General features: G+C 42.0%; 1 protein-coding gene across 2 annotated transcripts in view; it reads right to left on the reverse strand.

The window, feature by feature from the left end:
* Nucleotides 1-25168, reverse strand: part of LOC147856701 (uncharacterized) — a 45231-nt gene extending 20063 nt beyond the window's left edge. The window contains exons 1-2 of one of the 2 annotated variants that reach the window (XM_087328255.1): nt 24365-25168; nt 23187-24113 (exon numbers count right to left, since the gene is read on the reverse strand). In XM_087328255.1, the coding sequence (XP_087184381.1) occupies nt 23403-24113; nt 24365-24961 (1308 nt within the window). In that variant the 5' untranslated portion in view covers nt 24962-25168 and the 3' untranslated portion in view covers nt 23187-23402. Of the gene's footprint in view, nt 1-23186; nt 24114-24364 lie in introns of those variants that run through there. The other variant, XM_087328256.1, reaches the window with a different exon arrangement.
* Between the last annotated feature and the right edge of the window lie 454 nt (nt 25169-25622).

Genomic DNA, 25622 nt, shown 5'->3' on the forward strand with positions numbered 1-25622 from the left:
GCACCATTATCCCCGGTTGCCCGCTGCTGCCGCCTTCCATTTTGTGCACTGCAGTCGCTCTGATACCAGATTGTTGGGAAACTCGACGCTTTCCGATCGTTCACCTCTAAGCCACAACCGAGGAAACACGGATCAATGCAGCAGAAATAGAAAAACACAGAGAGAGACTCGAATGCACAGGGTTTAGCGTGGAAAACCCTAGACGGGAAAAACCACGGGAGTGCAAGACTCCAACTATCACTATACGCAGGGAATGTACAATGGCGAGCTGCAAGGCGACGACCTTGAGCTCGCTGTCCTCGCCACAGACGGCGGTATTACACAGAGGCGTCGACCTCTTCCTTTCTCTCTCTCTCTCTCTCTCTCTCGGCTGCTCTCACTTCACTCCCTCTAAGTGGAAAACAGAAAAATGAGCAACAACAACAACAAACTGTTTGCCCTAAGTCATATTTATACACATATGACTTTCGGGCTATTTACAACTATAGCCTCAAGGGCCCTTGGCAAACATATTCACAAATATGTCCCCGCATCCGGATCTCTCTCCGGGTACATTCGTCATCCGGCTCCGTAACCGGGGTCTTCATCATCCGGCTCCATAGCCGGGGTCTTCATCATCCGGATCTGATACCGGGTTCTCCTCATTCGGGTCTTCATTCCCGATTCCCGGACATCCGACCATCCCATCCGGAGGGACCGTAATCCCAACAACTATGAGTCAAACAAAGCACAAGGTTAAGGAATACAACACTGTCTACAAGGTCCCCAAAGAAGTTCACGAACACATATTGGGGGAGGTCCCCTCTTTAATGCTTAGAATGGCAAGCACTGTTCATATGTAACATTCACATGTCTTGTAAACTTTGGCCTACAAATGAATGGAAATATATCATCTTTGGTTTTCTTATGAGTTTGCAATGACAAAGCTCTTAATCTCGGTGTTTTGTTTAGATATGTATGTATCTTTTACATAAAATATATGGTGAAAAATATCTTTGGTTAGTACTAAAACTGTGTTAAGTGTTTCCTAACCTATAGATATCTAAGATAGGAGTGTTCATTCCACACATGTTTCTAGTGTGTGGTACACTCATGAGGGTGTGGTACACTAGATGAGGGAACAGATTGAACATGTTAATTGCTAGTACTAATACAATGGTTCGTTCAAGTATACATACCATGTTATGCCTATAACTCTTTTTGAGTTCATATGTATCAAAGTCAGTACAATGCATTAAAATATAGTACTAATATTGTGCTAAGTGTTTACTAACCTAGACATATCTGAGAGGAGTGTCATATGTGTCCATAACAAGCGTCAATGTCATATGTGTGCATAACAAGTGTCATTCTTACTAAGATGAGACCTCAAATAGTACCAAATTCAGATTTTTACAAATATATGTATCAAAGTTAGTACATTGCATATCAAGTTGGTACTAAATTAGTCACTAAGATGAGTACCCAAATAGTATCAACTTAGAATTCAGGATAAGTAAATCAAAACAGTGTCAAGAACCAAAACACTTTTCTCAGATTTCACACCCTTCTTCTTCTTCATCTTAAAGCCACGAGGTAGTAGACTACTGAGTGGCAATTCATCATCGGAGGGGGGGGGGCAAGCTTGAGGAAACCTTGTGCTCTACTGCAACTGCCTGAGACACACACACTTCCAAGAAGATGTTGTCGATAGTATTAGCATTAATCTGTTCTTCATGGGTAGAACCGGTGTTTTGCAGCAACACGATATTCGTAGTACAAACATGTTCCTCTTCTTGGGTGGTTGCCATCTTCATTGCAAACTCCTCGTTGATGAAGCTAGACACCTAGTTCTTTGTACAATCTTGTTCCAAGTGCAGGCTACTTGCGGTGTTTTGGTAAGACATGTGATTCGTAGTACCACCTTGTTCCTCTTCTTGGGTGGTAGCTACAATCTCCTTAATGATACAGTCTTGCCCCATGTTTACGGTACTGTCAGTGTTTTGGACACACACCTCATTCGTAGCACCACCTTGTTCCTCTTCTTGGGTGGTAGCTACAATCTCCTTAATGCTACAATCTTGCCCCATGTATACGGTACTGTCAGTGTTTTGGACACACACCTCATTCGTAGCACGACCTTGTTCCTCTTCTTGGTTGGTAGCTACACTCTCTTTAATGTTACAGTCATGCTCCTCATGTTTGGTGAAATTCACATTGCCTGCTGACTCCTCGTAAAACTCGTTTGTCACCTCTCTCTTTGTCCACTCTAGCTCCTCTTCTTGGGTGATTTCACATTCCTCATGTGTGGTGCTATCTGAGTCTGAACAATCAAGCTTGCTCCATAGACTGTCTGAATCATCTGATGCTATTTGGGAATCTCCATGTTCTTCTATTCCTAAATAACAAGAACAATATCAATTCACATTCTTACAAAGTGAACGAACCTAGCCATATCAATTAACATACTAGATTAAGGGACAATCGTTTATCTACTGTTACATCTCCATCCTGGACTTTCGAAGATGAGTCTTTGCAGATGATTGTGTTTGTCGTGTGCTGCAAGACCTGGTTTGCATTGGTATCACACTCGTCATTATTGCTTGGGATGATAAATTCTTCTTCATGTTGTGGCTTTGAATCAGTATCTCCATTTTCATTAATCGTTTCTTCCTTGTCTAACAACAAAAGCACATGGGCTTAGTCTAACTCATTAACTTTACAACTCTCAAAGTTTGTGAGAATTTGTATGACCCACCACTATAATGAACTCTGCATTTCTTCCCCTTTCCATACAATTTCCTTGCGGCATTACGCTTCTTCGTAGGCTCTTTGATAGAAACATAAGAAATTAGAAGTATAGCAACAATGCATTATTAAAAGTTCACACACAATTAGCATTACCATTCACACAGTCAAGGGAGCTGAGCTAGGAGAATTTGTTTGAAGCAACACGTTTTCAACTGTTCCAATGGCCTTTCTCATACATTCATCTTCGTCATAAATTTCCTTAGTTACCACTAAGGAATGACCATGGACTTTGGAATTTGCAGCAGACTCTGTACGTAGTAGCGCGGGGGCTGGTTGGTCAGTTACCTTCCCTGGTGTGGTGTTGCTTGATACTACAACATTCATATTATAATCGTACATTAGTTCTAACATGACTACAATGTTACAAATATTATCAGTACTGAATCAAGTGGACATTTAAGACCTTCAGTACTAAAAAATTAGTCTTGTTCCAACTGATCACCAAGGAATACACATGTAACAGTAATATTAGTACTAAAACAACAAAGAGGAACTTGAGGACACAATACAGAACCATCTGGACATGCTGTCGATATTTGTTCGGTACTAAAGAAAAGACCGACATGCCTATTTGTTCGGTCATACAGAGCTTATTTGTTCAGTTCTCCTATTTGTTAGTACACATACAAGTGATACAACTAAACATTTAAGACGTTTAGTACTAAATAATCAGTACTGAATCAACTCAGCACCAAGGGATACAATGTAATCAGTAATGTTAATACTAAAACATCAATCAAGGAACTTGAGAGAACAATACTGAACCACCTGGACATGCATATTAAAGCGTGGTATTGACCAATGTTAGTACTGAACAACCAAGACCTTCATGCGTATTTGTTCGGTCATCCTGAGCCTAACTTGATACAATGTAATGGACAGTGTTAGTACTTATACAAGTTATACAATGAATCAATTAAGACATTCAGTTTAAATAATAAGTACTGAATCAACTGATCACCAAGGAATACAATGTAATCAATAATGTTAGTACTGAATCCTCCAACAAGAAACTTGAGGGCACATTACACAACCACCTGGACATGCATATTTCGTGTAATGAACAATGTTAGTACTAAAAAACCTAGACCTTCATGCCTATTTGTTCGGTCATCTAGAACCTAAGCCATGTGGACAGAGAAAGTACAATGTAATGAATAATGTTAGTGCACATGCAAGTTATACAACTAAACATTTAAGATTCTCAGTACTAAATAAGATTCACATTGTCAACTGATCACCAAGGAATACAATGTAATCAGTAATGTTAGTACTGAATCATGTAAAAATGATCTTGCGGGAACAATACTCATGGGTGTAAGACTAGAACCAAATGTTAAAATTATAAAAGCCTAGTATAAAAATTACATATGTTCTTAATCACATACCATAGGAATGTACTTTCAAACCCCAAGTTAAGTACCATTCGGCTCCAATTGTACTTTTACAGTGTAAACATATATTTTCTTTCTCAAAATGGTACTTAGCGCATAAACAATGATATGTGTGCAAGCATGGTGTAATGATAGCATCCATGGCCTCAAACTGGAATCCAAGGCCACAGAATACACACCTTCAAATACAAGACACAACATACACTATATTAGCAACGATGATATTTTATACAATAGAAGGTCAACTTGTAAAAATATAAACCATTACCTTGATACAATACTTCTTGTAATGGTACTTTCATTGCAAGTGGGATGTTCAACTACTTCTGGCCATAGAGGATCTAAACCTTTATCTTTTAGACCCTTCATCAAACATGTCAGGTTCTCATAGTGACTTTTTAAGGCGGATAACTTATCATCAATTTCAGAACGAGATGACCTCCATGTCTCCAGATCTTTCTTCTGTTTTCCTAATTGAGTGCCCATCTTTGTCAGCTCCTTCTGCAACTCCTCTTTCAACACATCGCTTTCAGAATGTTGGATTGTTGCGGTTATCCATTCGTATGTATTCGATATAGATGTGAATTGTTTCTTCTGTTTTCCCAACTCCTCTTTCTTCTGTTTTCCCAATTGAGTGCCCATCTTTGTCAGCTCCTTCTACAACTCCTCTTTCAACACATCACTTTCAGAATGTTGGATTGTTGCGGTTATCCATTCGTATGTATTCGATATATATGTGAATTGTTTCTTTGCCGCCATCTCACTAAATGAAACTTCTTCCAAATCGGTGAGCAATGCTTGCATTCTTGTTTGCAGGGAAGCTATGCAACGCAACAACCGTTGTTCATGGCTTTCTGTTAGTGTAGCTCTTTCTTTTGCAATCTGTTTAGTCAACACAGATGTCCTAGCTGAGATTTCAATGTGAGAGGTACTCTCAGACTTCATAGTAGTGTTGGTACTTGAGGACCCTCTATAATGTGATGATTGATGATGAGCAAAATCTTCCCAATCAACTTCAATGCCACCATGGAGTTCACATGCAAATGCACGTGCAAAAACAGTTCCTACCTCATTGTTTAGGATATTTTTTGTATCATAAACTTGTTCATATCGTGAATTTAGTTCAGTGATATAATCCTTCTTCAATTGAGTGAGGTGAAAACCTCTTTGTCTTTGGTTGTGATGAGCCCCATGTTTTGATCATCCACATGTCTAGGTCTTCATAAGTGTCAGGTCGTGCACGAAGGAAATATCCTCATCCTAACGTTCTACCTCGAAGGATGTTTGTGAACATCTTCTTGCCCTGAGATGTTGACAACTTAAACCTCCCTCTGGTGGGGGTCATCTTACTTTCTTTGATGGGGGTCCTTTTTCTTTCCTTGCATGGTGTCCTATCTCTCTTCTTCACCTCACACACACAATAATAGTAAATAACAATAGATCAATCACAACTGTCTTTTTTCATCATATGATTAAATCACACATAATAAGAACAACAATGAGGCATAACAACCCTAAACATACTTCAAGTTGGCTCAAAAACAAGATTCATGCATATACAAGTCTCTCTTGAAAGTGTACATAGGAGGAAAGACAAAAACATCAACAACAAAGATAAAACCTACAACATAATGTTAACTCCCGATACACAACATATACATGCTAAACCATGGAAAATCATTGCAACGTACCATCATAGAACCATCTTCCAATATGTCAACATGTACCAAATTCTAAATCATGCAATAAATGACATATGCATGTAAAACACTCTCAATTTCAAGCATATGCATGTACAAGTGTCTCAAATGATCAAGGGAGAACAACACGAACAACAACAACAAAACCCTAACATGCAGTAGAACATGAAGGTAAGCCTAAAGCAGGATTACCTTTTCAGACGTCGTTAGGGTTGCAGATAGCAGGATTACCTCTTTGAAGTCCTTGTAGAGGGGACACGTTTGAAGCACGGGTTGCAAGCAAACGAACACACCAGGTAGAGGGAAAACAACGACTTAAGACCACCTGGAGGTAGAGCAAAGTAGAGGTCACAACCACCAGAGGGGACACGGCCAGCAGAGCAGAGGTTGATGTGGTTAGGACACGGTGAGCACAGAACACCTAACAATGAGGGAGAACAAGGTCAACAGAGGGAGAGAGAACGTGGCCAACCCTAGAGAGGTTGAAAGACTTGTGCAAAAGGTGGAAGAGAGACAGAGAGGGGGAGAGGAGGTACGAACGACGAGCAATGACACGCTTGGAGTCTGTAGAGACCTATGCAAAAGGTGGAAGAGAGACATAGAGGGGGAGAGGAGGTACGAACGACGAGCAGTAACACACTTGGAGTTTGCAGAGATCTGTACAGAAGGTGGAAGAGAGACAGAGAGGGGGAGAGGAGGTACGAACCTCGGGAATCAACGATAGAAGGGGGAAGGAGAGAGAGAGAGAGAGAGGGAGAGAAACTAACTGACTAATTGACAGTTCGAGATGAACATATGTGCCAAGAGAGAGAGAGAGCGAGAGAGAGACATACTTACTATATTCATAATTGAGTGACTACTCGAGATCTTGTACAGTTAAGATCTCCGTACAACATTACCTAGAACTGTGACCCAACAACCTCAAATGAAATGGACAGTTGGACACAGACATAACTTATAATTGTGGAAGGATGTGCAATGTTTTTTTCATATTTGAAATCTATTTTCATTGAATGTAACTTTTAATTTTAGCACAAAACATGGTCGACTTTTTTAACCCAAATATTGGATTATTTTTCTTTCCTCATTGAATTAGTACTAAAATTTTGGCCAAAAGTTGGTACACCATAGCGTGCTTTCACCCACATGCCGTTGACTTTAAGATAAGTACTACCTAACCTAGCTTGTAACTAGGGAGCTAGTTCATATTAAATGACAACTCAACTAAAAGAAAAGGAATATCCCCACTACTATAAACTATTTTGTACATTTGATGCGACAATAACACCAAATACAAAATATAAATATTCGCCATCTTTCTCTTACACTTAGTTGTTGTGACTATTATGTATGTCAAGTAACTCTATAGTTGACTAATCTAGATCCCATCTAAGCTCAAAGGTGTGAGTGCATGGAAGGACCATAATAAGCTACTCTCATATATTTGACACATAATATATCTTTATGAGTGTCAATGTATAATATGGCTATCTATACGATTCTCAATATTAATTTAGTGTGTTTGACCTCTACAAAGTCGACCCACACATTTTTCTAACATGTTTCACCAAGCTTAATCCTTGCAGAAATTTCTCTCACAACCACAATGTGCACTCTCATTTGCACCATTCATTAGTAAAATCCATCAACATCGAGAGTCACTGCTCACATTCACATGTATTATTTGAATATGTTATATTTTGTCTCATAGGTCATATTTGACCTTTGAGGATGATAATAAAATCTCTCTCTCTCTCTCTCCACACTAAAGTCATCCTAAATTTTGTACAAATTAGTTTGTTTCATAGGTCATTTTGTGTAATAGTGGAGGTCATTTTTTGTTTCAATTTACGTTCTCAAAGTAAGGTAAAAATCCACATACAATATATATTTACTAGCCAAATTTGATACGTGCACCAGTGTAATTGAGAGCTCTTAACAACGTAGACGAATCACTAGCTAAGAAATCTAGGTAGATTAGAAGATGACCACCAAACATTCTGGGTGTTGTGGGCGTGTCATGAGTACTCTCTATAGATCAAATATCGAATCCAGGGTTGCATCCCATACTAACGCAAACAAGATAGTGGCGAGTTCAAGGTTCCATTCCATGCGCATGCAAACATTCACATAAACACCCAACCATGATGACCCATATGCAAGCAACATGCTCACACACACACACACACACACAAATAACAACATTTTCAAATATCCATTAGTATGTACACACAAGTTAAAAAAGCTTGAAAAGAACATTTTTGTGATGGAATCTAATAATGAGACAAAACTTGAGAAAACTATACATAAACATGAAAAGCAAAGGAACAACATGACCAAATTAATGAAAACCCTTGACTTGTATAAATTGGAAAACATTCAACAATCATCCTAAGATGAAAAAAGAGAGAAAAGAACATGAATATGGAAATATAAGGACATACAACTTGATCAAATCTCTTGTGAAGGAATGCCAGGGGCTGATGTTCACAACATTAACGAAATCGGGTACGGTTAAGGCTAGGATATTGACCATTGATGTTCACAACATTAACGAAATCGAGTGCGATTAAGGATACAATATTGACCATTGATGTTCACAACATTAATGAAATCGGGTGCGGTTAAGGATAGGATATTGATCACCCGTGGGTGGATTGTAAGTAGCAAAGGCGAAACACCCCGAGAATCTAGGTCCAGTATAGACAACCATGTTTTGTGTAGCCCCGGACCGGAGCCTCTATCATCCCACACTTTGATGAGTTGTTCCCCGACCACATAAGTATCAAGATCTTCTTTTACTGCAACCATGCCTACGACATCCTCATTGGATGGGGGCACTTGGCTATCATTGTAACCAACAAAACCTCTTGGAAACCACGAATTCCTCATTCTTTGTCAAAATGACTCAATCTTGAAGAAGCACGGTGACAAGCACACAAAACCTCGGGGTATTTGCTCGGGCCTCACACGCCAACAACTATGGTCTTTCGGGTGAATGAAGCTGCCACGGTCCTGATGAGGCGTGCCTTCACGTGAGCTTGGATGGCATCCGCAAACAATAGTGTCCTGAACATGGCCGAATCATTGAGTGGACCGGCCATTGGCCCAACAAACTATCCTTAGGATGATGGCTAGACTATGGGTCATTGTAACCAACTGGTTGCATGTACAATGAAGCATGTCTGTTTGCTCGGAACAAAGAACCCAATGTACTCTATTGTCAGCGTGCCGGCGGCTTTCTAATCTCCAATAGTCAAAACAAGAGTTGGTTGGCCGAAATGTGATTCAATCGAATGGAGGTCGGCCCAATAAAAGTCTGGTCATCATATGCGATAAGTTAATATATATTTAGAGAGAGTCATATTAGCTACGTATGTATGTGGGATAACTCATTGAGAGAAAAACAGTGAGAGAAGTGTGAAAGGGTATTCTAGAGAGTTAGAATGCATTGCAAGGAAAGAAGAAAGAATGTGCTAACACTGTAGTGGTTGTGTGAGTGACATAGCTCAGAAGTTAGAGCGCGAGAGGAAGCAAAGAAAGAAGAGTGTAACAGAGGAGAAAGAGAGACAAAACAGAGAAGCTTTGAAACCTTGGAAGGAGATAGATGGCTCCACCCCCCACCCATAAACACATGGCACGCCCTACGGCCTATCCCCCTTGAGAAGAAGTCTCTCTCGTTCTCCGTCTCCATCACTAATCTCTCTGTCTCTTTCTCTACATGTTTGTGTCTTTGTGTTTGAAAGTGGTGTGTATGGTGTGTATGGACTCTCTGTTGAGAGCCAATCTGCGATGGCAATGGCGATTTCTCTTACTTCTAATTTTAATGTATCTAAGGCCTGATGGACAGGGCCTTTCAACCCCCTCCCCTTTTCGTTACTCCCAAAAACCCTAGCCATGGAGACGTGGAAGTCGTGAAAAGGAAGTATTCTGTTCTTTTCCAACTCATGAAAAATGGATTTGGGAGCATGTTGGAAGACGAGATGGCCCAGTCATGGCCAAGAAGCCGAGAGTCGGCCCAAGTACGGCCGAGAAAGCGACCGTGAACCAGAGAATCGGCTGAGAAGCCGAGTGACAGCCACGAGATGGTCTAGCCACGACCGAGAAAGGGCCGACAGTATAGCATGGCTGAGAAACGACTGAGAGTATGTCACAGCCAAGAAGCGGTTGAGTTATGGCCAAGACATGGCCGTGCGAGAGGGCTGAGAAGGAAGGCTGCTTCCCATACGAGAAAGAGGTGAAGAAAAAGATGATGACAACGACGACACAGAGAGAAGTAAACAGAAAGAAAGGAAGACGAAGAAGAGAAAAAACGACAGAAGAAGATGAAAGAGATAAAGTAGATGAAAAAGAAACCAAGAGAAAAGAAAGAAAAACAAAAAGGAAACCTAAAAGAGAGGGGTACACATAATCAAATTTCAAGAACTCAAGGGCAGCTGATAGAATTCCCCAAGGGTACTCACTAGAAATTCAAAAAACAATTGAGGGTACGAAATAGAATTTCAAAAACTCAATGGTACAAAAAGTCACCACCACTCATACTAATGTAAAAATATATATATATGTATACACATACACCCACAATCATTTTTAAACCCTGAACGACTTTATCACAATGGACAAGCCGATTGGTGTGTGATCCAATCGTGCGTTATGCTGACCGAACGAGAAGGTTTGTGTCATGCCAGCTCCGATCGAAGTTATCGATCGTAGAGAAATGTTCCGGTCGAGGGATTTCCGACCATTGAGAGAAGACCGATGGAGTTTCCGGTCAACGAGTTTTTGGCATGGGCTTGTGGGTACGACGTGCAACGCACTGTCCCACGGGCGTGCCAGGTGTTACTCGTATAAGTGTACGAGAGGTTTAAGTGTAATGTGGAAGGTGGTGTGTGAGGTGTAATATGAAATGTGAATGTGTGAGTGTTAGGTGAGGTAAGTAGGTGTACCTACGTCCATTCGGCTTTTTGTAAAGATCTTCTATTATATAAATCCTCACTCATGGGGCATGAAAAAATGATATCGAAGTTATTCTAAATTGTGTCTGTCTCGATTCTCTCTCTCTCTCATTCGTTCTCTCTGTGCATCTCATCTCTCCCTCTCTCCTCTCACACTCGAACCCCCTTGGGAGGGGGGTGGAGCCGATCTTGGCTCCACCCCCCACCCATAAACAGTATCTGAGTTCAAAACATATCAAGTTGAACACACACACACGCACGCACACGCACACGCACACACACACACATACACACCTGAGATGGAGGAGCAGGTAGAGGGACTGGTGGACGAAGAGGCGGAGGCAGCTGATCGGAGATCTTTACGGCCACATTGTAAATCTCGGCCGCCACGGTGTTATTGGGAATGAGGATCTCCCCCCTCATCTTCTTCACATCCTCAACATATCGAGCCCATTACATTATAATTTTTGCCATAATATACATACTATGTTAATAATAATAGTATAGCTTATTCTTTCAGATGGTTTTCAGACTTCTTTAACTTGTAGGGAAAAGATGAAACATGAAATCATGTTGTGCCAAGTGTTTTATCTTTACTATAATAGGACACGATCATGAAGAAAATTATAGGTTGTTTGGAATCTAGTTATCTTGCTTTTTTCATGTTGATGATGTGGTGATTTTTACAAACTCTTTAAAAGATGACCGAAAAGCTTTGAGTAATTTGATTGTTTTCGAAAACTTTTGTATACTAGTAATTTGAGTGTGAATAGCACCAAAATGAAGGGTATGCTTGTGAGATTCAAGACAAAGATGAATCGTCCATTGTGCTTAATAACAAGCCACTTTAGATTATAGAAGGCTTCATATATCTTGGGTCAAGGTTCACTCCAATCATAGATGGAATGAATGAGCTACACATCATAGATTATAGAAAGGTTAAGCTATTTGATGCTCGATATGTGGACACATTATGAACTTTCAATGCACTTGCGCAAAGATAGCATTCAATTGCATACGTAATACTAGTTGGTGATGTTGGTCGCTACAAAATCGTTAAGGAAATGTAGTTAAATTTTTTATGGGATATTGTAGGTCTGGTGTGGAGACCCAAATTGTAAGCATGTAGGGTGGGATTTTTTAGGGTTTGCCGGATGTGTATGTAAATGTAAAGAATGTAATGATGGATGACCGACTAGTGTCAGTACTGTGGAGACGGCCAATGTTAGAGATGACTGACAAAAGCCGGTAAAAAAATTGACCCTCCTTATAAGTAAAGTAGTGAACCATTGTTCTATCATCCTTTCTATAGATTAGTTGCATTACTTGTTGGTGCGCATACCTTAACGACCATTTGGACATGTGCCACTTACTTAACAAGTAGCAACTTCTCAGACTCTTCTCAAGATAACTATTTCCTACAAATAGATGACTAGAAAACGCCAATAAAAGCTTTGCTTGTGCTCTAGACAATAGGAGGTCAAATAAGGAATCAGGATCTAGATAAGGATTTCCTGCAAATAGATGACCGGCAACACTTTTGGCCCAAAAAATCGTTTGCTTGCTTGGCTTTGTCCTACTGATGGATTTTACACTCAGACGCGAACCACAGATATAGAGAGACACAAAATGAACGAAAAACAAACAACACACGATTTACATGGAAAACCCTAAATTTAGGGAAAAACCATGATGAACAGAAATTTCCACTAAGAGATAAGACGAAATACAATCACAAAATGATAGAACCTAATTTGGTATCGATGTACTCTGAAACCATGATTTCAACCGAGTGCACCAAACCCTAACTCGTAGGTATCTATCACTTTCGAAGCTTCCAAAGCTTCTATGTTCTGGCCTTTCTGTTGCACTCTTCTTTCTTCTTCTCACACTTAGCTTTCAAGCTATGTCACTTGCTCTCACTCACAACCACCACCACTATGTTAGCTCTATATTGTTCTTAGTGTCACTCTTCATTTGCAACACCTTCTATATATTTTCGTGTTGCTCTCACTATTTTACTCTCAATGAGTTATCCCACATACATATGCAACCAATATGATTATGCCAATATATACTAACTCATCTCATATACATATGTATGTGTAAAGAATCGGGTATGATTCTTGTGTAGCGGAATAGGTGTGAACTGTGTGTGTATGAGAGAGAGAGAGAGAGAGAGAGAGAGAGAGAGAGAGACGAGGAGTAAGACAGTAAGACACAGAGAATACGCAAGGTAAAAGTATATTAACAAAGGAGAAAGACTCAACATTATACAAGGTGGGAGGAGCGTGCTTTATATAGTCACCCTCTCTCTTCATTAACTACAAGAATCATGGAGCATGGGGAATGTGAAAGCTCATAAGTTATGTGTCATAGAATATGATTCTATGACTCATACTAAATGCTAGAATACAAAGTGGTGACATAGTGGTGACTCTTGACCGTTGGAGTGTCTATTCACTCTCAAGGTGAGTTCACACACTAGACCAAGTTGAGTTTGATTCTCAACATGCCCCCTCAAGCTCAAGTTAGGTCGGTTTCAGACGGTATCCGAAATCCACTTCGACTCGCGTTCCGGAGTCCACATCGACTTGCATTTATGCGGAGTTGCGGAATCCATGCTCCAGCTTGCGTTGTGCGTAGTTGCGAAGTCTGTGCTTCGATTTGCGTCTTTCTTTGCGGTTTTGCATGGTAGATTGGATCTTCGCGGCTTCGTTCGTTGCACGGTTGCGGAATCCACGCGTTACTGCGTAGTGTCTTGTGTACTCCTCCTCAAGCTTGGCAGGTCATGGATCGTCAATCCGAGATCGGTCATGAATTGCCATAGCTTGTCGGCTCCTAAGGCTTTAGTGAAGATGTCGGTGGTTTGAAGATTGGTGCTAATGTGTTGTAGGTTGACATCGCCAGCTAGAATGCGCTCTTGGATGAAGTGATAGTGTACTTCGATGTGCTTTGTCCGCGCGTGGAACATCGGGTTCCCAGCCAAATAGATACTGCTCATGTTGTCGGAGTAAAGGGAAGTTGGATCCATGATGGGTACGCCCAGATCCTTGAGTATCCTTTTGAGCCATACGACTTCACATGTGGCCACTGCCGCGCCCCTGTATTCCGCCTCTATGCTCGAAAGAGCGATGGTTGGTTGCTTTTTGCTGCTCCAGGATATTGCTCCGCTGTAGAGGGAAAAAACAAATCCGGAGTTTGATCTTCTATCAGCTTTATAGCCGGCCCAATCGGCGTTTGTGTACCCCTCAAGTCGTATTGGCATCACGGTCTTGTAGAGGATGCCGCAATCCATTGTGCCGCTCATGTATCGTAAAAATCGCTTAGCACAATCCAAGTGAGTATCACACGATGTTTGCATGAATTGACTAAGGAGACCGACCGGATAATTGAGATCGGGTTGAGTGATCATGAGGTAGATGAGACTCCCGATGAGTTGCTGATACTAAGTCACCTCACACGCTTTGGTGCCGGAGTTCGCATCTAGTTTGAGATTGCGATCGAGCGGGGTTGCCGCAGATTTGCACCCAGCCATACCGAACTTGTATAACAAGTTGAGTATGTAGTGCCGTTGAGAGATCATGATTCCGGCTGGAGTCCGAACTACCTTGATGTCGAGGAAGCAGTGGAGTTCATTCATGTCCGTCATCTCAAACTTGTCGGAACGGAGGGATTTGACCTTATTGATTTCGACGAGATGCTCACCTCCAATGACTAGGTCATCAACATATAAGATGATGATGATCGGACTTGTGGAATCGCTTCGTATGTAGAGGGAGTTGTCCGATTTTGACATACGGAAGCCGATTTGATGAAGATATTGTGTTATCTTCGAATGCCAAGCACGCGGTGCTTACTTGAGGCCGTAGAGTGGTTTCTTGAGTCGGCATACAACTTTTTGAAGACGGGTGGTTGTATAATGTACACCTCCTCTTCTAATTCACCTCGTAGAAAGGCGTTCTTGATCTCCATTTGATGGAGGTGCCACCCTTTCGCCGCGGCAAGCACAATTACCGTCCGTACTATCATCATCTTTGCCACCGGGATAAAGGTCTCTTCGTAGTCAACTCCGTGCGTTTGTGCGTAGCCTTTTGCTACGAGTCACGCTGTGTAGCGGTTGACGGAACCATCGGCGTTGTACTTCACTTTGTAAATCCATCTACATCCGATCTCCTTTTTGTGTGGTGATGTGGGAACGAGATCCCACATCTCATTCTTGCGTAGTGCTTGCATCTCCTCGTTCATGGCTTCACTCCATCACGGATCCTTGGCTGCTTCGGAGAATGTTTCCGGCTAGTGTATTGTCGCCACCTTCATAATAAAGGCATAGTGATCTGCCATCTAGTCGTTGTAGCTGAATCGGCTAACTGGATTCTTTTCACGAGTGGAGCAATGGAGGTTTTCATTTGCAGAGATAGGGACTTTCTTAGCTCCGATTGGTACATCAAAGCCGCCGAACTCACTGTCGAGTGAGTGAGTCGACTCATCATCGTCGAAGCGATCGTCTTCGTATTCCGACATTTTCGCCTTGATTTTGTCCATCTTCGGGCTAGGCCGTGATGTGCTTTGATCGCTCAAAGGCTCTTGCGGTCCGCTCAGTTGGGTTGTGATCGGACTTTCTTCGAACATGCACGTAAGGCGATCTTCATCCTCTATTTCTTGTTCGGCGGATTCCAGGTAGAGCAGAGTCGGAGTCGACGTTGTCTCTGGTGCGTACCAGGATGCAGACTCGTCAAAAATGACGTCTCGACTTACTCGAGATTTTCGAGTTGAGGGGTTGTAGCACTTGTACCCCTTTTACTCCTGTGAGTATCCTATGAGAATACATTTCTCCGACTTCAGGTCAAGCTTTTGACGCTTCTCATTGGGGATGTGCACGTACGCTATTACGCTGAATATCCGGGTGTGCGATAAGTCCGGCTTCTTTCCGAAGTATTTTTCGTGCGGAGTGACCTCGTGTACTCCAGATGTTGTGCACCGGTTCATTAGGTAGACGGCCGTATTTGCAGCTTCGGCCCAATATGACTTTGGCATATGCTTCTCGTTCATCATAGCCCACGCTACTTCGAGGATGTGCCAATTTTTGTGCTCGGCTACTCCGTTTTGTTGCAGAGTGTGTCGGCAAGTGAATTCTTACCGAATTCCTTCCTTTCGGAGATACACCGTGAAATCGTCCGAGAAGTACTCCTTGCCGCCATCCGATTGAAGGCATCGTACATGACGGCCCGTGGCTTTCTCGATTTCATTCTTGAATTTTTGGAAGTGTCCGAACACTTCGCTGTTTTGCCGCATCAGATAGATCCAAGTGTGCCTAGAGAAGTCGTCGATGAAGGTCACGTACTATCGGCTTCCACCGAATGTCGCCGTCTGAGCCGGACCCCATACGTCGAAATGGACTACAACGAGTACACCTTTGCTCACGTTCCGCTCTTTCAGGAATGGGTGTCGGTGTTGCTTGCCAAATTGGCACGCTTCACATACACCTTCAATCTCCTTCTGTTTGAATGTCGAGAGTCTGATGACGACTCCTTTCGATTTCATTGCTTTGAGTTTGTTGAGATTGATGTGGTTGATTCGCTTGTGCCATAGCTCTATGTCAGAGTCGGCTTTCGTGCTTTTTCCGAACATGGCGGATTTCATCTCGTGTGAATCGAGAATGAACATCCGGCCCTCTCTTCCTCCGCGCGCGATGATTCGGCCCTCTTTTTCGATGAAGCACCCTTCTTGGTCGAATCCTACTTGCATCCCTTGCTCAACCATTTGGCCAACCGAGACCAAATTCTTCGTGATGGTGGGAACATGCAAGACATTTTTAATGTATGTTTTCTTACCTCTTTCGCCGAACGGAACATTACCGATGTGCTAAATCGGGTGCGTAGTATCATCTCCGGTTTTGACATAACCGGGTCGCTTCGGCTTTTGAAGTTCGAGAAACCATTCTTGATGAGATGTCATATGGTTTGAAGCTCCAGAGTCAACAAACCATACGTCCTCCGGATTGAGGGCACTAGTTGAGGTAGAGGCCGACATAGACTTTGCTCTATGTTTCATCATGAACGTTCCACCGCGGTCGGAGTTGTGTGCATACATTCCACCACAATCTTCGTAGTCGGATCTGTGCCCGTACATTCCGCTATACTCTTCGTAGTCGGAATTATGCACGTAATTCGTGAGTTGTCGGCTTGTGGAAGCCGATTCACGCATCTTCTTTCGGCAGTCTTCTTCGTGGTGGTCGAGCTTTCCGCAATATCCGCATTCGCTTGCGTTTTGACGGCTCGGGCCGGAGTGGTGTCACGGACACACCAAGCGTGGACTACGGCGGAGCACGGATGATGAGACTACGACGGAGCGATGACGGAATGACACAAGAGCATAAAGATAGAGATGAAGATTAAGGAGACAAGATGGGCGAAACGAGAATACTAGATTGATATGTCCATGACTGGCGTTGTTCACCTTGAATTCCTTCAAGGTGAACTCAACTATTTATACTAAGTGGCATGCATACCTATTGCATGCATGCGATACAATAGAGCATGTAGGCAGTAGGTACGCTTGCATGTGCTAAGTGTAAATAATACAATGGAGAAATTATGCACATGATGCTAGCTAAAACGTACAATGAGGAAGTATATACATGATTATATGCTAGATGTGTGGTTAACACATAACACTCGATTATAACATGGTCATGTCAAGAGTTGGAATCTTGACAAGTGGAAGCTCCCCCTTCTTGCGAAGGTTCCCCGTTGGCTTTCGTTTTGCGGCCGAAATTGGGAGTTGTTGTCGTAGGTCAGACCTCGTACGCCTTGTCCTTGACTGAATTGGCCTCTCACTTGTCCGCATCCTCTTCCTCCGTTCAAGTGCATGTAGAGCATGTGCCCTTCCAACTCATTGCTCCTTGTACGCATGTGGTTTTCTTCGACCAATAGCATTGATTGGAGCTCGAAGAAGGAGGGAGATTTCTCCCTTGCTAGAACGGCGGTTCACATCGCGCCGAACCGTGGTGCGAGGCCGTCGAGGCATATTTGCACCATCTCATCATCATCGATACTTACGCTTATCGAGCCGAGCTAGTCACAAAGCTCCTTGATCTTCAAGGTGTATGTCGTGATGGACATGTCCCTTTGTTGAATGTTGTTCAACTCTAGGTGGAGTTGAAGCCTTCCTGTGGTTGTGTTTGCCGCGAAAATCTTTCGTAGATTTTCCCATGCCTCCTTCGGCGTCTTGGCTTCACAAATGTAGCCGAGCATGTGATCGTGAACACATGTCGCCAAGCAATACATCACGTGCCTTGCGGCTTGCTCCCATGTCACGTATCCGGGAGCCGCTTCGGCGGGTCGGTCTTCGTGCTCTCCTTTGATGTAGCTCAAATAGCCTTGTCTGACAAGGTATTGGTGCATCTTGTACTCCCAAGATGCAAAGTTGTTTCGATCCAACTTCTTGATAGGGAGAGCACTCCCCATTTGAGTATTCATTATGTCGATTCTTCTTCTTCTTCTCTCTTCGAATGCGAGCTATGTAGCGAAGCTATGATAGCAATGAGCCGGTTCTTCTTGAACGTCAGCGTAGAACTCAACACATGCGAATGGGCTAGATGGATGTGCTTTGTACGAGAGTGATAGGCAATTTATTCGTAGCAAGATGAATAGCACTCTGATTATCACAATGAAGTAGGAATGTTTCTTGTTTCATTCCTAGTTCACCTAGGAAATCTCTCATCCAAATCAATTCTTTTTCGGCTTCTACTGCAGCCATATGCTCAGCTTCCGTGGTTGATAAAGCCACAACCTTTTGCAATCTTGATTGCCAAGATACAGCTCCCCCTGAATAAATCATCACATACCCTGATGTGGATCGTCTGGAATCTACATCACCCGACATATCAGAATCTGTGAAACCTTCGAGCATAGGTTTCTTGAAGCCATATCTAAGGCATACACTTGAAGTACCTTTGAGGTATCTGAATATCCATTTTACGGTTGCCCAATGTTCCTTTCCAAGATTACTCATGTAGCGACTAACTGTCCCAACAACAAATGCAATGTCCAACCTTGTTCAAACCATAGCATACGTTAGGCTCCCTACAACCGAGGCATACGGTACCCTCCTCATCTCTGCCTTATCTTTCTCAGTTTTCGGACATTGTCCTGAATTTAACTTACAATTTACCGGCAATGGAGATCCAACAGATTTTGCATTGTACATGTTAAACCTTTGCAAAACTTTCCTCACATATTTCTCTTGTGATAGCCATAGCATGTTTTTAGTCCTGTCCCGGACTATATGCATTCCCAAAATCTGTTTTGCCGATCCTAAGTCTTTCATGGCAAAAGAATTGCTCAAAGCTTTCTTCAAGCTTGCAATCTTTTTAACATTCTGTCTAACAACGAACATATCATCCAGATACAACAATAAAATCAGAAAATCACCTTCATCATACCTTTTTACAAATACACAATGATCAGCTTGTGTTTTGTGGAATCCATGTTCCAAGATGAAGGACTCAAATTTCTTATACCATTGTCGTGGAACTTGCTTCAGCCCATACAAGTTTTTCCTCAACCTACATACGAGATTCTCTTTTCCTTTTACCTCAAAGCCCTCCGGTTGTTGCATATAGATTTCCTCTTCCAACTCACCATGCAAGAATGTTGTTTTAACATCCAACAGTTCAATTTCTAGGTTCATACTGGCAGCCATACTCAAAACAGTCTGGATGGAGGTCATCCTCATTACTGGAGCAAAAATCTCATCAAAGTCAACATCCTTTTTCTATTGGAAACCTTTCACTACAATACGGGCCTTATACTTAGGTGTACTTCCATCTTCTCCAGTCTTTAGTTTGTAGACCCATTTGTTTCTAAGTGCCTTCTTTCCATCAGGCAACTCCATCAGCTCATAGGTGTGGTTCTCATGTAGGAATCCATTTCCTCTTGCATGGCATTATACCATTTCTCCTTATGTACATCAGTCATGGCCTCTTCATAGCATTCTGGTTCCTGAACATCAGTCAAGACAATATATTGACTGACTGGATACCGAGAGGAGGCCTTCGTTTGTCTTCGTGGATATCTTCATCCTTCAACAACCGATTCAGATTCAGTTTCTTCTACCAGCTCATCTTTCGACTAAGATTCGTGTGCATCCATTTGCTGTTGAGTGTCGGCTGACTCATATTCAGCTTCATCAGCCGACTAGTTGTGTGGGAGTGGTATTGACTAGCGTCGACTCCATAGCAGTAGTCGATTGGGAAGGCGACTCTAGTCTTTGTTGATTCCAGTCTTCGATTGTCTTGTCTTCCATGAATATAACATCTCGACTTCTTATCACTTTCTTATCAAGGAGATCCCACATTCTGTACCCAAACCCATCTTCCGAGTACCCCAAGAATATACAAGGCTTGGACTTGTTGTCCAGATTTGACCTCTGATCTTTAACAACATGTACATAGGCCAAGCATCCAAACACCCTCAAATGCTAATAAGACACATTCCTTCCTGTCCACACCCTCTGTGGGACATCCCCCTTCAAAGGTACTCAAGGAGACTTGTTTATAAAGTAGACAGTCGTCAACATTGCCTCAGCCCAATACGACTTTGGCAATTTTGCATGCGCCAACATGCTTCTTACCCTTTCCATTATGGTCTGATTCATTCTCTTTGCAAGACCATTCAGCTCAGGTGTCTTCGACACCGTATACTCAAGTTTGATGCCTTGAGTCTTACAATACATCTCAAATTGGCCTCTATACTCGCCACCATTATCTATTCAGACAACTTTCAACTTCTATCCAGATTCTCTTTCTGCCCTTGCATGGAACTCTTTGAACAACGACAACACTTGGTCTTTGGACACCAACACAAAAGCCCACACCTTTCTGCTGAAGTCATCAATAAATGTGACAAAGTATTGTCCACCACGGTGTGATGGGGCATCGACATAACACACATATTTGTGAACCAGTTCTAAGGCAGGCTCTCTTCTCATCGGAGGCTTGGAGGGAGAGGTGTATTCCACACACTTTTCAAGGTGTATTCCTTTCACCTTTGGTAGGAAATCCTTTTCAGCAAGGATATGCATTCCCCTTTCGCTCATGTGCCCGAGCCTTTTATGCCACAACTCACCATCTGAGTCACCAACTACATTTGCTTCATCTCGGCACAATTTTGCATGCATTACGTATAGTGTGTTCTGTTTTTGTGCTCGAGCCACAATCAGCTCCCTTTATAGAACTTCCATGTACCATTACGAAAACCACCACTATAGCCTTCGTCATCTAGCCGTCCAATCGATATCAGATTCAATCTGACATCTAGAACATGGCGAACATCCTTCAACATCAACTTGCAACCAGTAGATGTTAGCAAACACACGTTTCCTATGCCCACAATCTTGCATTCACCGTCATTTCCCATCCTTCTGTAGTCGTAGTCACCGGTTGTGTAAGATGAGAAGCATTTTGTTTTGGGAGTCAAGTGGAATGATGCACCAGAATCCACTACCCATGAGCACTCAACCTTTGCAAGGTTCACACTACCTTGTTCACAAATAAATAATATCTCTTCTTCACTAGTTGCAATGGCTGAGGTGTTTTTATCATCAGAAATTTTTCTGCGTTCGACCTCATCAACCATGCCTCTATCCTTCCTAAGGTGTCCACAATTCTTTTGGAAGTGACCAGGCTTCCCACAATAGAAGCATGTAGTTCTTCCTCTAGATTTCTACCTTGCATAAAACCTATCTCCATTTTCGGGACTTCTATGTTTGCTTCTTCCTCTACTAAGCTCTTGGGTCACATTAGCTTCCGATTGAGACAAGGCACTTTTATCCTTTCTTCTTGTCTCTTCATTTAAAATACTTGTCTTTACTACTTGTAAAGATAGATTATCTTCTTTACATGAGGTATTGAGTGTCACTATTAGGTTTTCTCAACTGTCTGGTAGAGTACATAGTAGTAGTGTGGCATGTATAGCATCATCTAATGGGAACTTCGTTGATGCTAACTGATTCACCGGTCCCATGAACGTACTGATGTGCTCTACAATGCTCTCCCCATCTACATACTTTAGTCTCACTATTTTCTTCACTAGGGAAGTTTTATTTAAGGCATTTTTCCTTTCATAAAGTGCAAAGAGTTTATGCCATAACTCGAAGGCATTGGTATCACTTGATACATGTTGTAAAACACTAATGTCTACACACTGCCTTATAGTTGCCATTGCTTTTCTATGTAGAGTTTTCCACTCAGATTCTATTACCCCTCTAGGTATGTCTTCCTTTTCTATAGGCTCATACAGATCTTTGACTATCAGAAGATCTTCCATTTTGATCTTCCAGTTTGAGTAGTTTTGTGAGTTTAGGACAATCATCCCCGGAAAGCCACTCACATTCCCTTCCATCTAGAACCTACGCTCTGATACCAATTTGATGGATTTTACACTCAGATGTGAACCACTAATATAGTGAGACACAAAATGAACGAAAAACAAACAACACACGATTTATGTGGAAAACCCTGATTTCAGGGAAAAACCACAGTGAACAGAAATTTCCACTAAGAGATAAGACAAAATACAATCACACAATGATAGAACCTTTTTTGGTATGGATGTACTCTGAAACCACAATTTCAGCCGAGTGCACCAAACCCTAACTCGTAGGTATCTATCACTTTCGAAGCTTCCAAAGCTTCTATGTTCTCTCTCTCTTCCTTTCTGTTGCATTCTTCTTTCTTCTTCTCACACTCAACTTTCAAGCTATGTCACTCGCTCTCACACACACAACCATTGTGTTAGCTCTATATCGTTCTTAGTGTCACACTTCTCTTGCAACACCTTCTATATATTTTCGTGTTGCTCTCACTGTTTTACTCTCAGTGAGTTATCTCACATACATACGCAACCAATACGATTCTGCCTATATATACTAACTCATCTCATATACATATATATGAATACATACATACATACATACATGTATATATATATAGATATGTTTGTTAGAAGTTCTATTCGACCGAATCCCATTTCGGCTTTTCGACCGATTTCGAGTCGGCTCTCCGGCCAATTCCCCCGAAAGGAGGGACAATCTTACATAACACCTACCCCGTCTTACCTGCAATTTAACCGACTTATCCTAATCAGTTACAGGTGGAAACCCTAAAGCGAGACCTGTCAAACCTCAACTTATAAACAATATTGGTCGACAAACGTGGCGATTCTGAAATCCATTGATTATTTGTAATCGTGAATGCTTTATTTATAGAGAATGAAACTATGCTTTGTATAATAAGACCTTACTATAAAACTGATTTTCAGACTCATAATTGCAAAAGAAGTGTGAAACTAAACTATGTGATGAATATGAGAGAGACAAAACTGAAAAATAAAATAAATATAATATTTAGGTTAAATATTTCCACAGCAACCACTCACTCATCAGTAAGAAAACAGTGGGTTGCATCAAACCCTAAGATGAAAGGAAAACATGAAAATATACAAACATAACAACATTGAACTTTGATCCAATCTGTAGTAAATGAATGTGGACTGATGTTGTCAACTTGAATGAAATTTTGAGCGGTCAAGCATAGGATAACTGCCGCCTGTTGGTTGATTGTAGGAAGTAAAGGCAAAACAGCCACACAAATCTGGTCCAGTATAGATAGCCAAGTCTTGTGTAGCCCCAGAGCCTCTATCCTCCCACACCTTCATGAGTTTTTCTCCAGTCACGTAAGTAACAAGCTTTTCGTTTATGGCAACCATGCCTTGGATGTCCTCACTAGATGGAGGCATATAATCCTCCTTTAAAACCAGAAAATTTACCAAAGAATTATTCATTCTTTTTTCCAAGGTATCGATCTTGAAGAAGTATGGCGACAAGCACACAAAACCTGGGGGGATCCGATCCGCCTTCACACGCCAACAACTGTGGTCGTCCCGATAAATGACTCGTCCACGATCAGTCCATATACACTCCCACCATTCGTTACCACCACCAATGGGACATGTGTTGCTCTGAGCTTGTTTGAAATCTGTAAACAATAAGGTTTCTACCTTTGTGGATTGATTTGGTAAACCAAGTTCTGGTCGTTGGCCTAACAAACAGGGCCTAGGACGATGGTTACTTTGTGAGGCATTATAATCATTCGGTTGAAAGTAGAAGGAGACATACTTTCCCGTTAGCATCAATGAGCCGTATGTAGTAGTGTACTTGTACTGTGCAGGCTCTTTTCTAATCTCCAAATCCAAAATCTCATTGTAATTGGCCTGTTGCAAATCATTATCACGAGAACAATTATTTTTCGAAACGTTTTGATTCCAGACCATGGCCAAAATGGTGAGTACTTCAACCGTGGAGGGAGGGTTTTTACTCTCCCTGATTCAAGTTTGGGGCTGCAATGGTTGTAGAAATTAACCCTAAAAAGTTTGTGGTATGTGGTATGGGGTGTATAATAACAGATCTAGAAAATCATAGGGTTGATTTAAGGATAATAAGTTTGTGAAATGATTAGCTATACCTGTGACGGAGGGGGAGGCAGAGGGCGTGGTGCACAAAGAGATGAAGGCAGCATGTCTGCAATCTCGATGGCCATGTTATAAATCTCCAGTTCCACGATTTCATTGGGCTTCAGGATCTTCCCCCTCATCTGCTTCACTTGTGCCACATATTGAGCCCATTTTCGGACATTGACCACACCCTCCTTGAAGGCTCCCCATGTTTTGTCCCATTTCTCAAGACTGGCACTCTCATTTTTCAGGAATTCATTGATGTCCCGGGTATCATAGAAGATGGGGTAGAGGTTGATGGGATCCTCTTTGTCCAGGGTTCGGTCGACCAGTAGCTCCAGCTCTCGCATGGGCCAGTATGACTCGAAGAAATTTGGCGAAATGATGAGCACCCCTACCTTGCATGACTTGATGGCAGTCTCAATGTTCTCGAAAATGCGGGCACCCATTGGGATTGATGTGACGGAACGATCGAAGAAGATTGCACTGGACGATCGGTTTCGCAATATCTCCGTGAGGTGCTTGAATAGACCGTCGGCCACAAGCTTCTGGTGGCCCGAATGGCTAAGGAATATTTGGCAATCACTACCATTAGCATTATTGTCCATGATGGAGAATGAGGTATGCTGATAGGAGGCAAGGCAAAGTTTCTCAAGTTATGTTTTAAAGGACATAGTAGTAGGTAGTATGCATTATATAAAGAGCGGAACAACACATGTAGAAGTTGACCAAGGCCCAAGGACCCCTTTATTGTTGGTGGGGAACCCATGAAGACGTTAAGGATGTACAACAACCCTTTATTATGGGTGGGAATCACTATGTGAGAAGGGCACGCTAACAACACATCCTTTTCGTTGACACAATGACATATTTTCCTTTCATCTTGTACTTCTCCATTCGTTGACCAATTCTATTTTCACAGAAATGGGGGGGGGGGGGGGGGGGGGGGGTCAATAGGAAAACATTGGGATTACACACGCTTTGGTTGCAAGTGAGTGCATGTATACATTTGTTCGCCATTCGGTTGCTCAAACATTGCACACATCACACAAATTGATGTATACATGTTGTGAATCCACTCAACTATGAAGAATGAATCTCTCAAGCCCATTTTTTAAATAAATTATTACTACGGATCATCTCCAACGAGAGACATGAATTACTTTACAGCATAGCCACATCAATCCCGTTACTTTAGACACTCGACCTTCACATGAGATGCAAAGCACAAACTTCACTATCAAACCATCCAATTTTCTTAATGCGAGA

This window comes from Azolla caroliniana, unplaced genomic scaffold, assembly GCF_043228905.1.
Source record: "Azolla caroliniana isolate FFs.n. ecotype wild unplaced genomic scaffold, voAzoCaro1.0.p SCAF_12, whole genome shotgun sequence".
In the NCBI taxonomy this organism is placed as follows: Eukaryota; Viridiplantae; Streptophyta; class Polypodiopsida; order Salviniales; family Salviniaceae; genus Azolla; species Azolla caroliniana.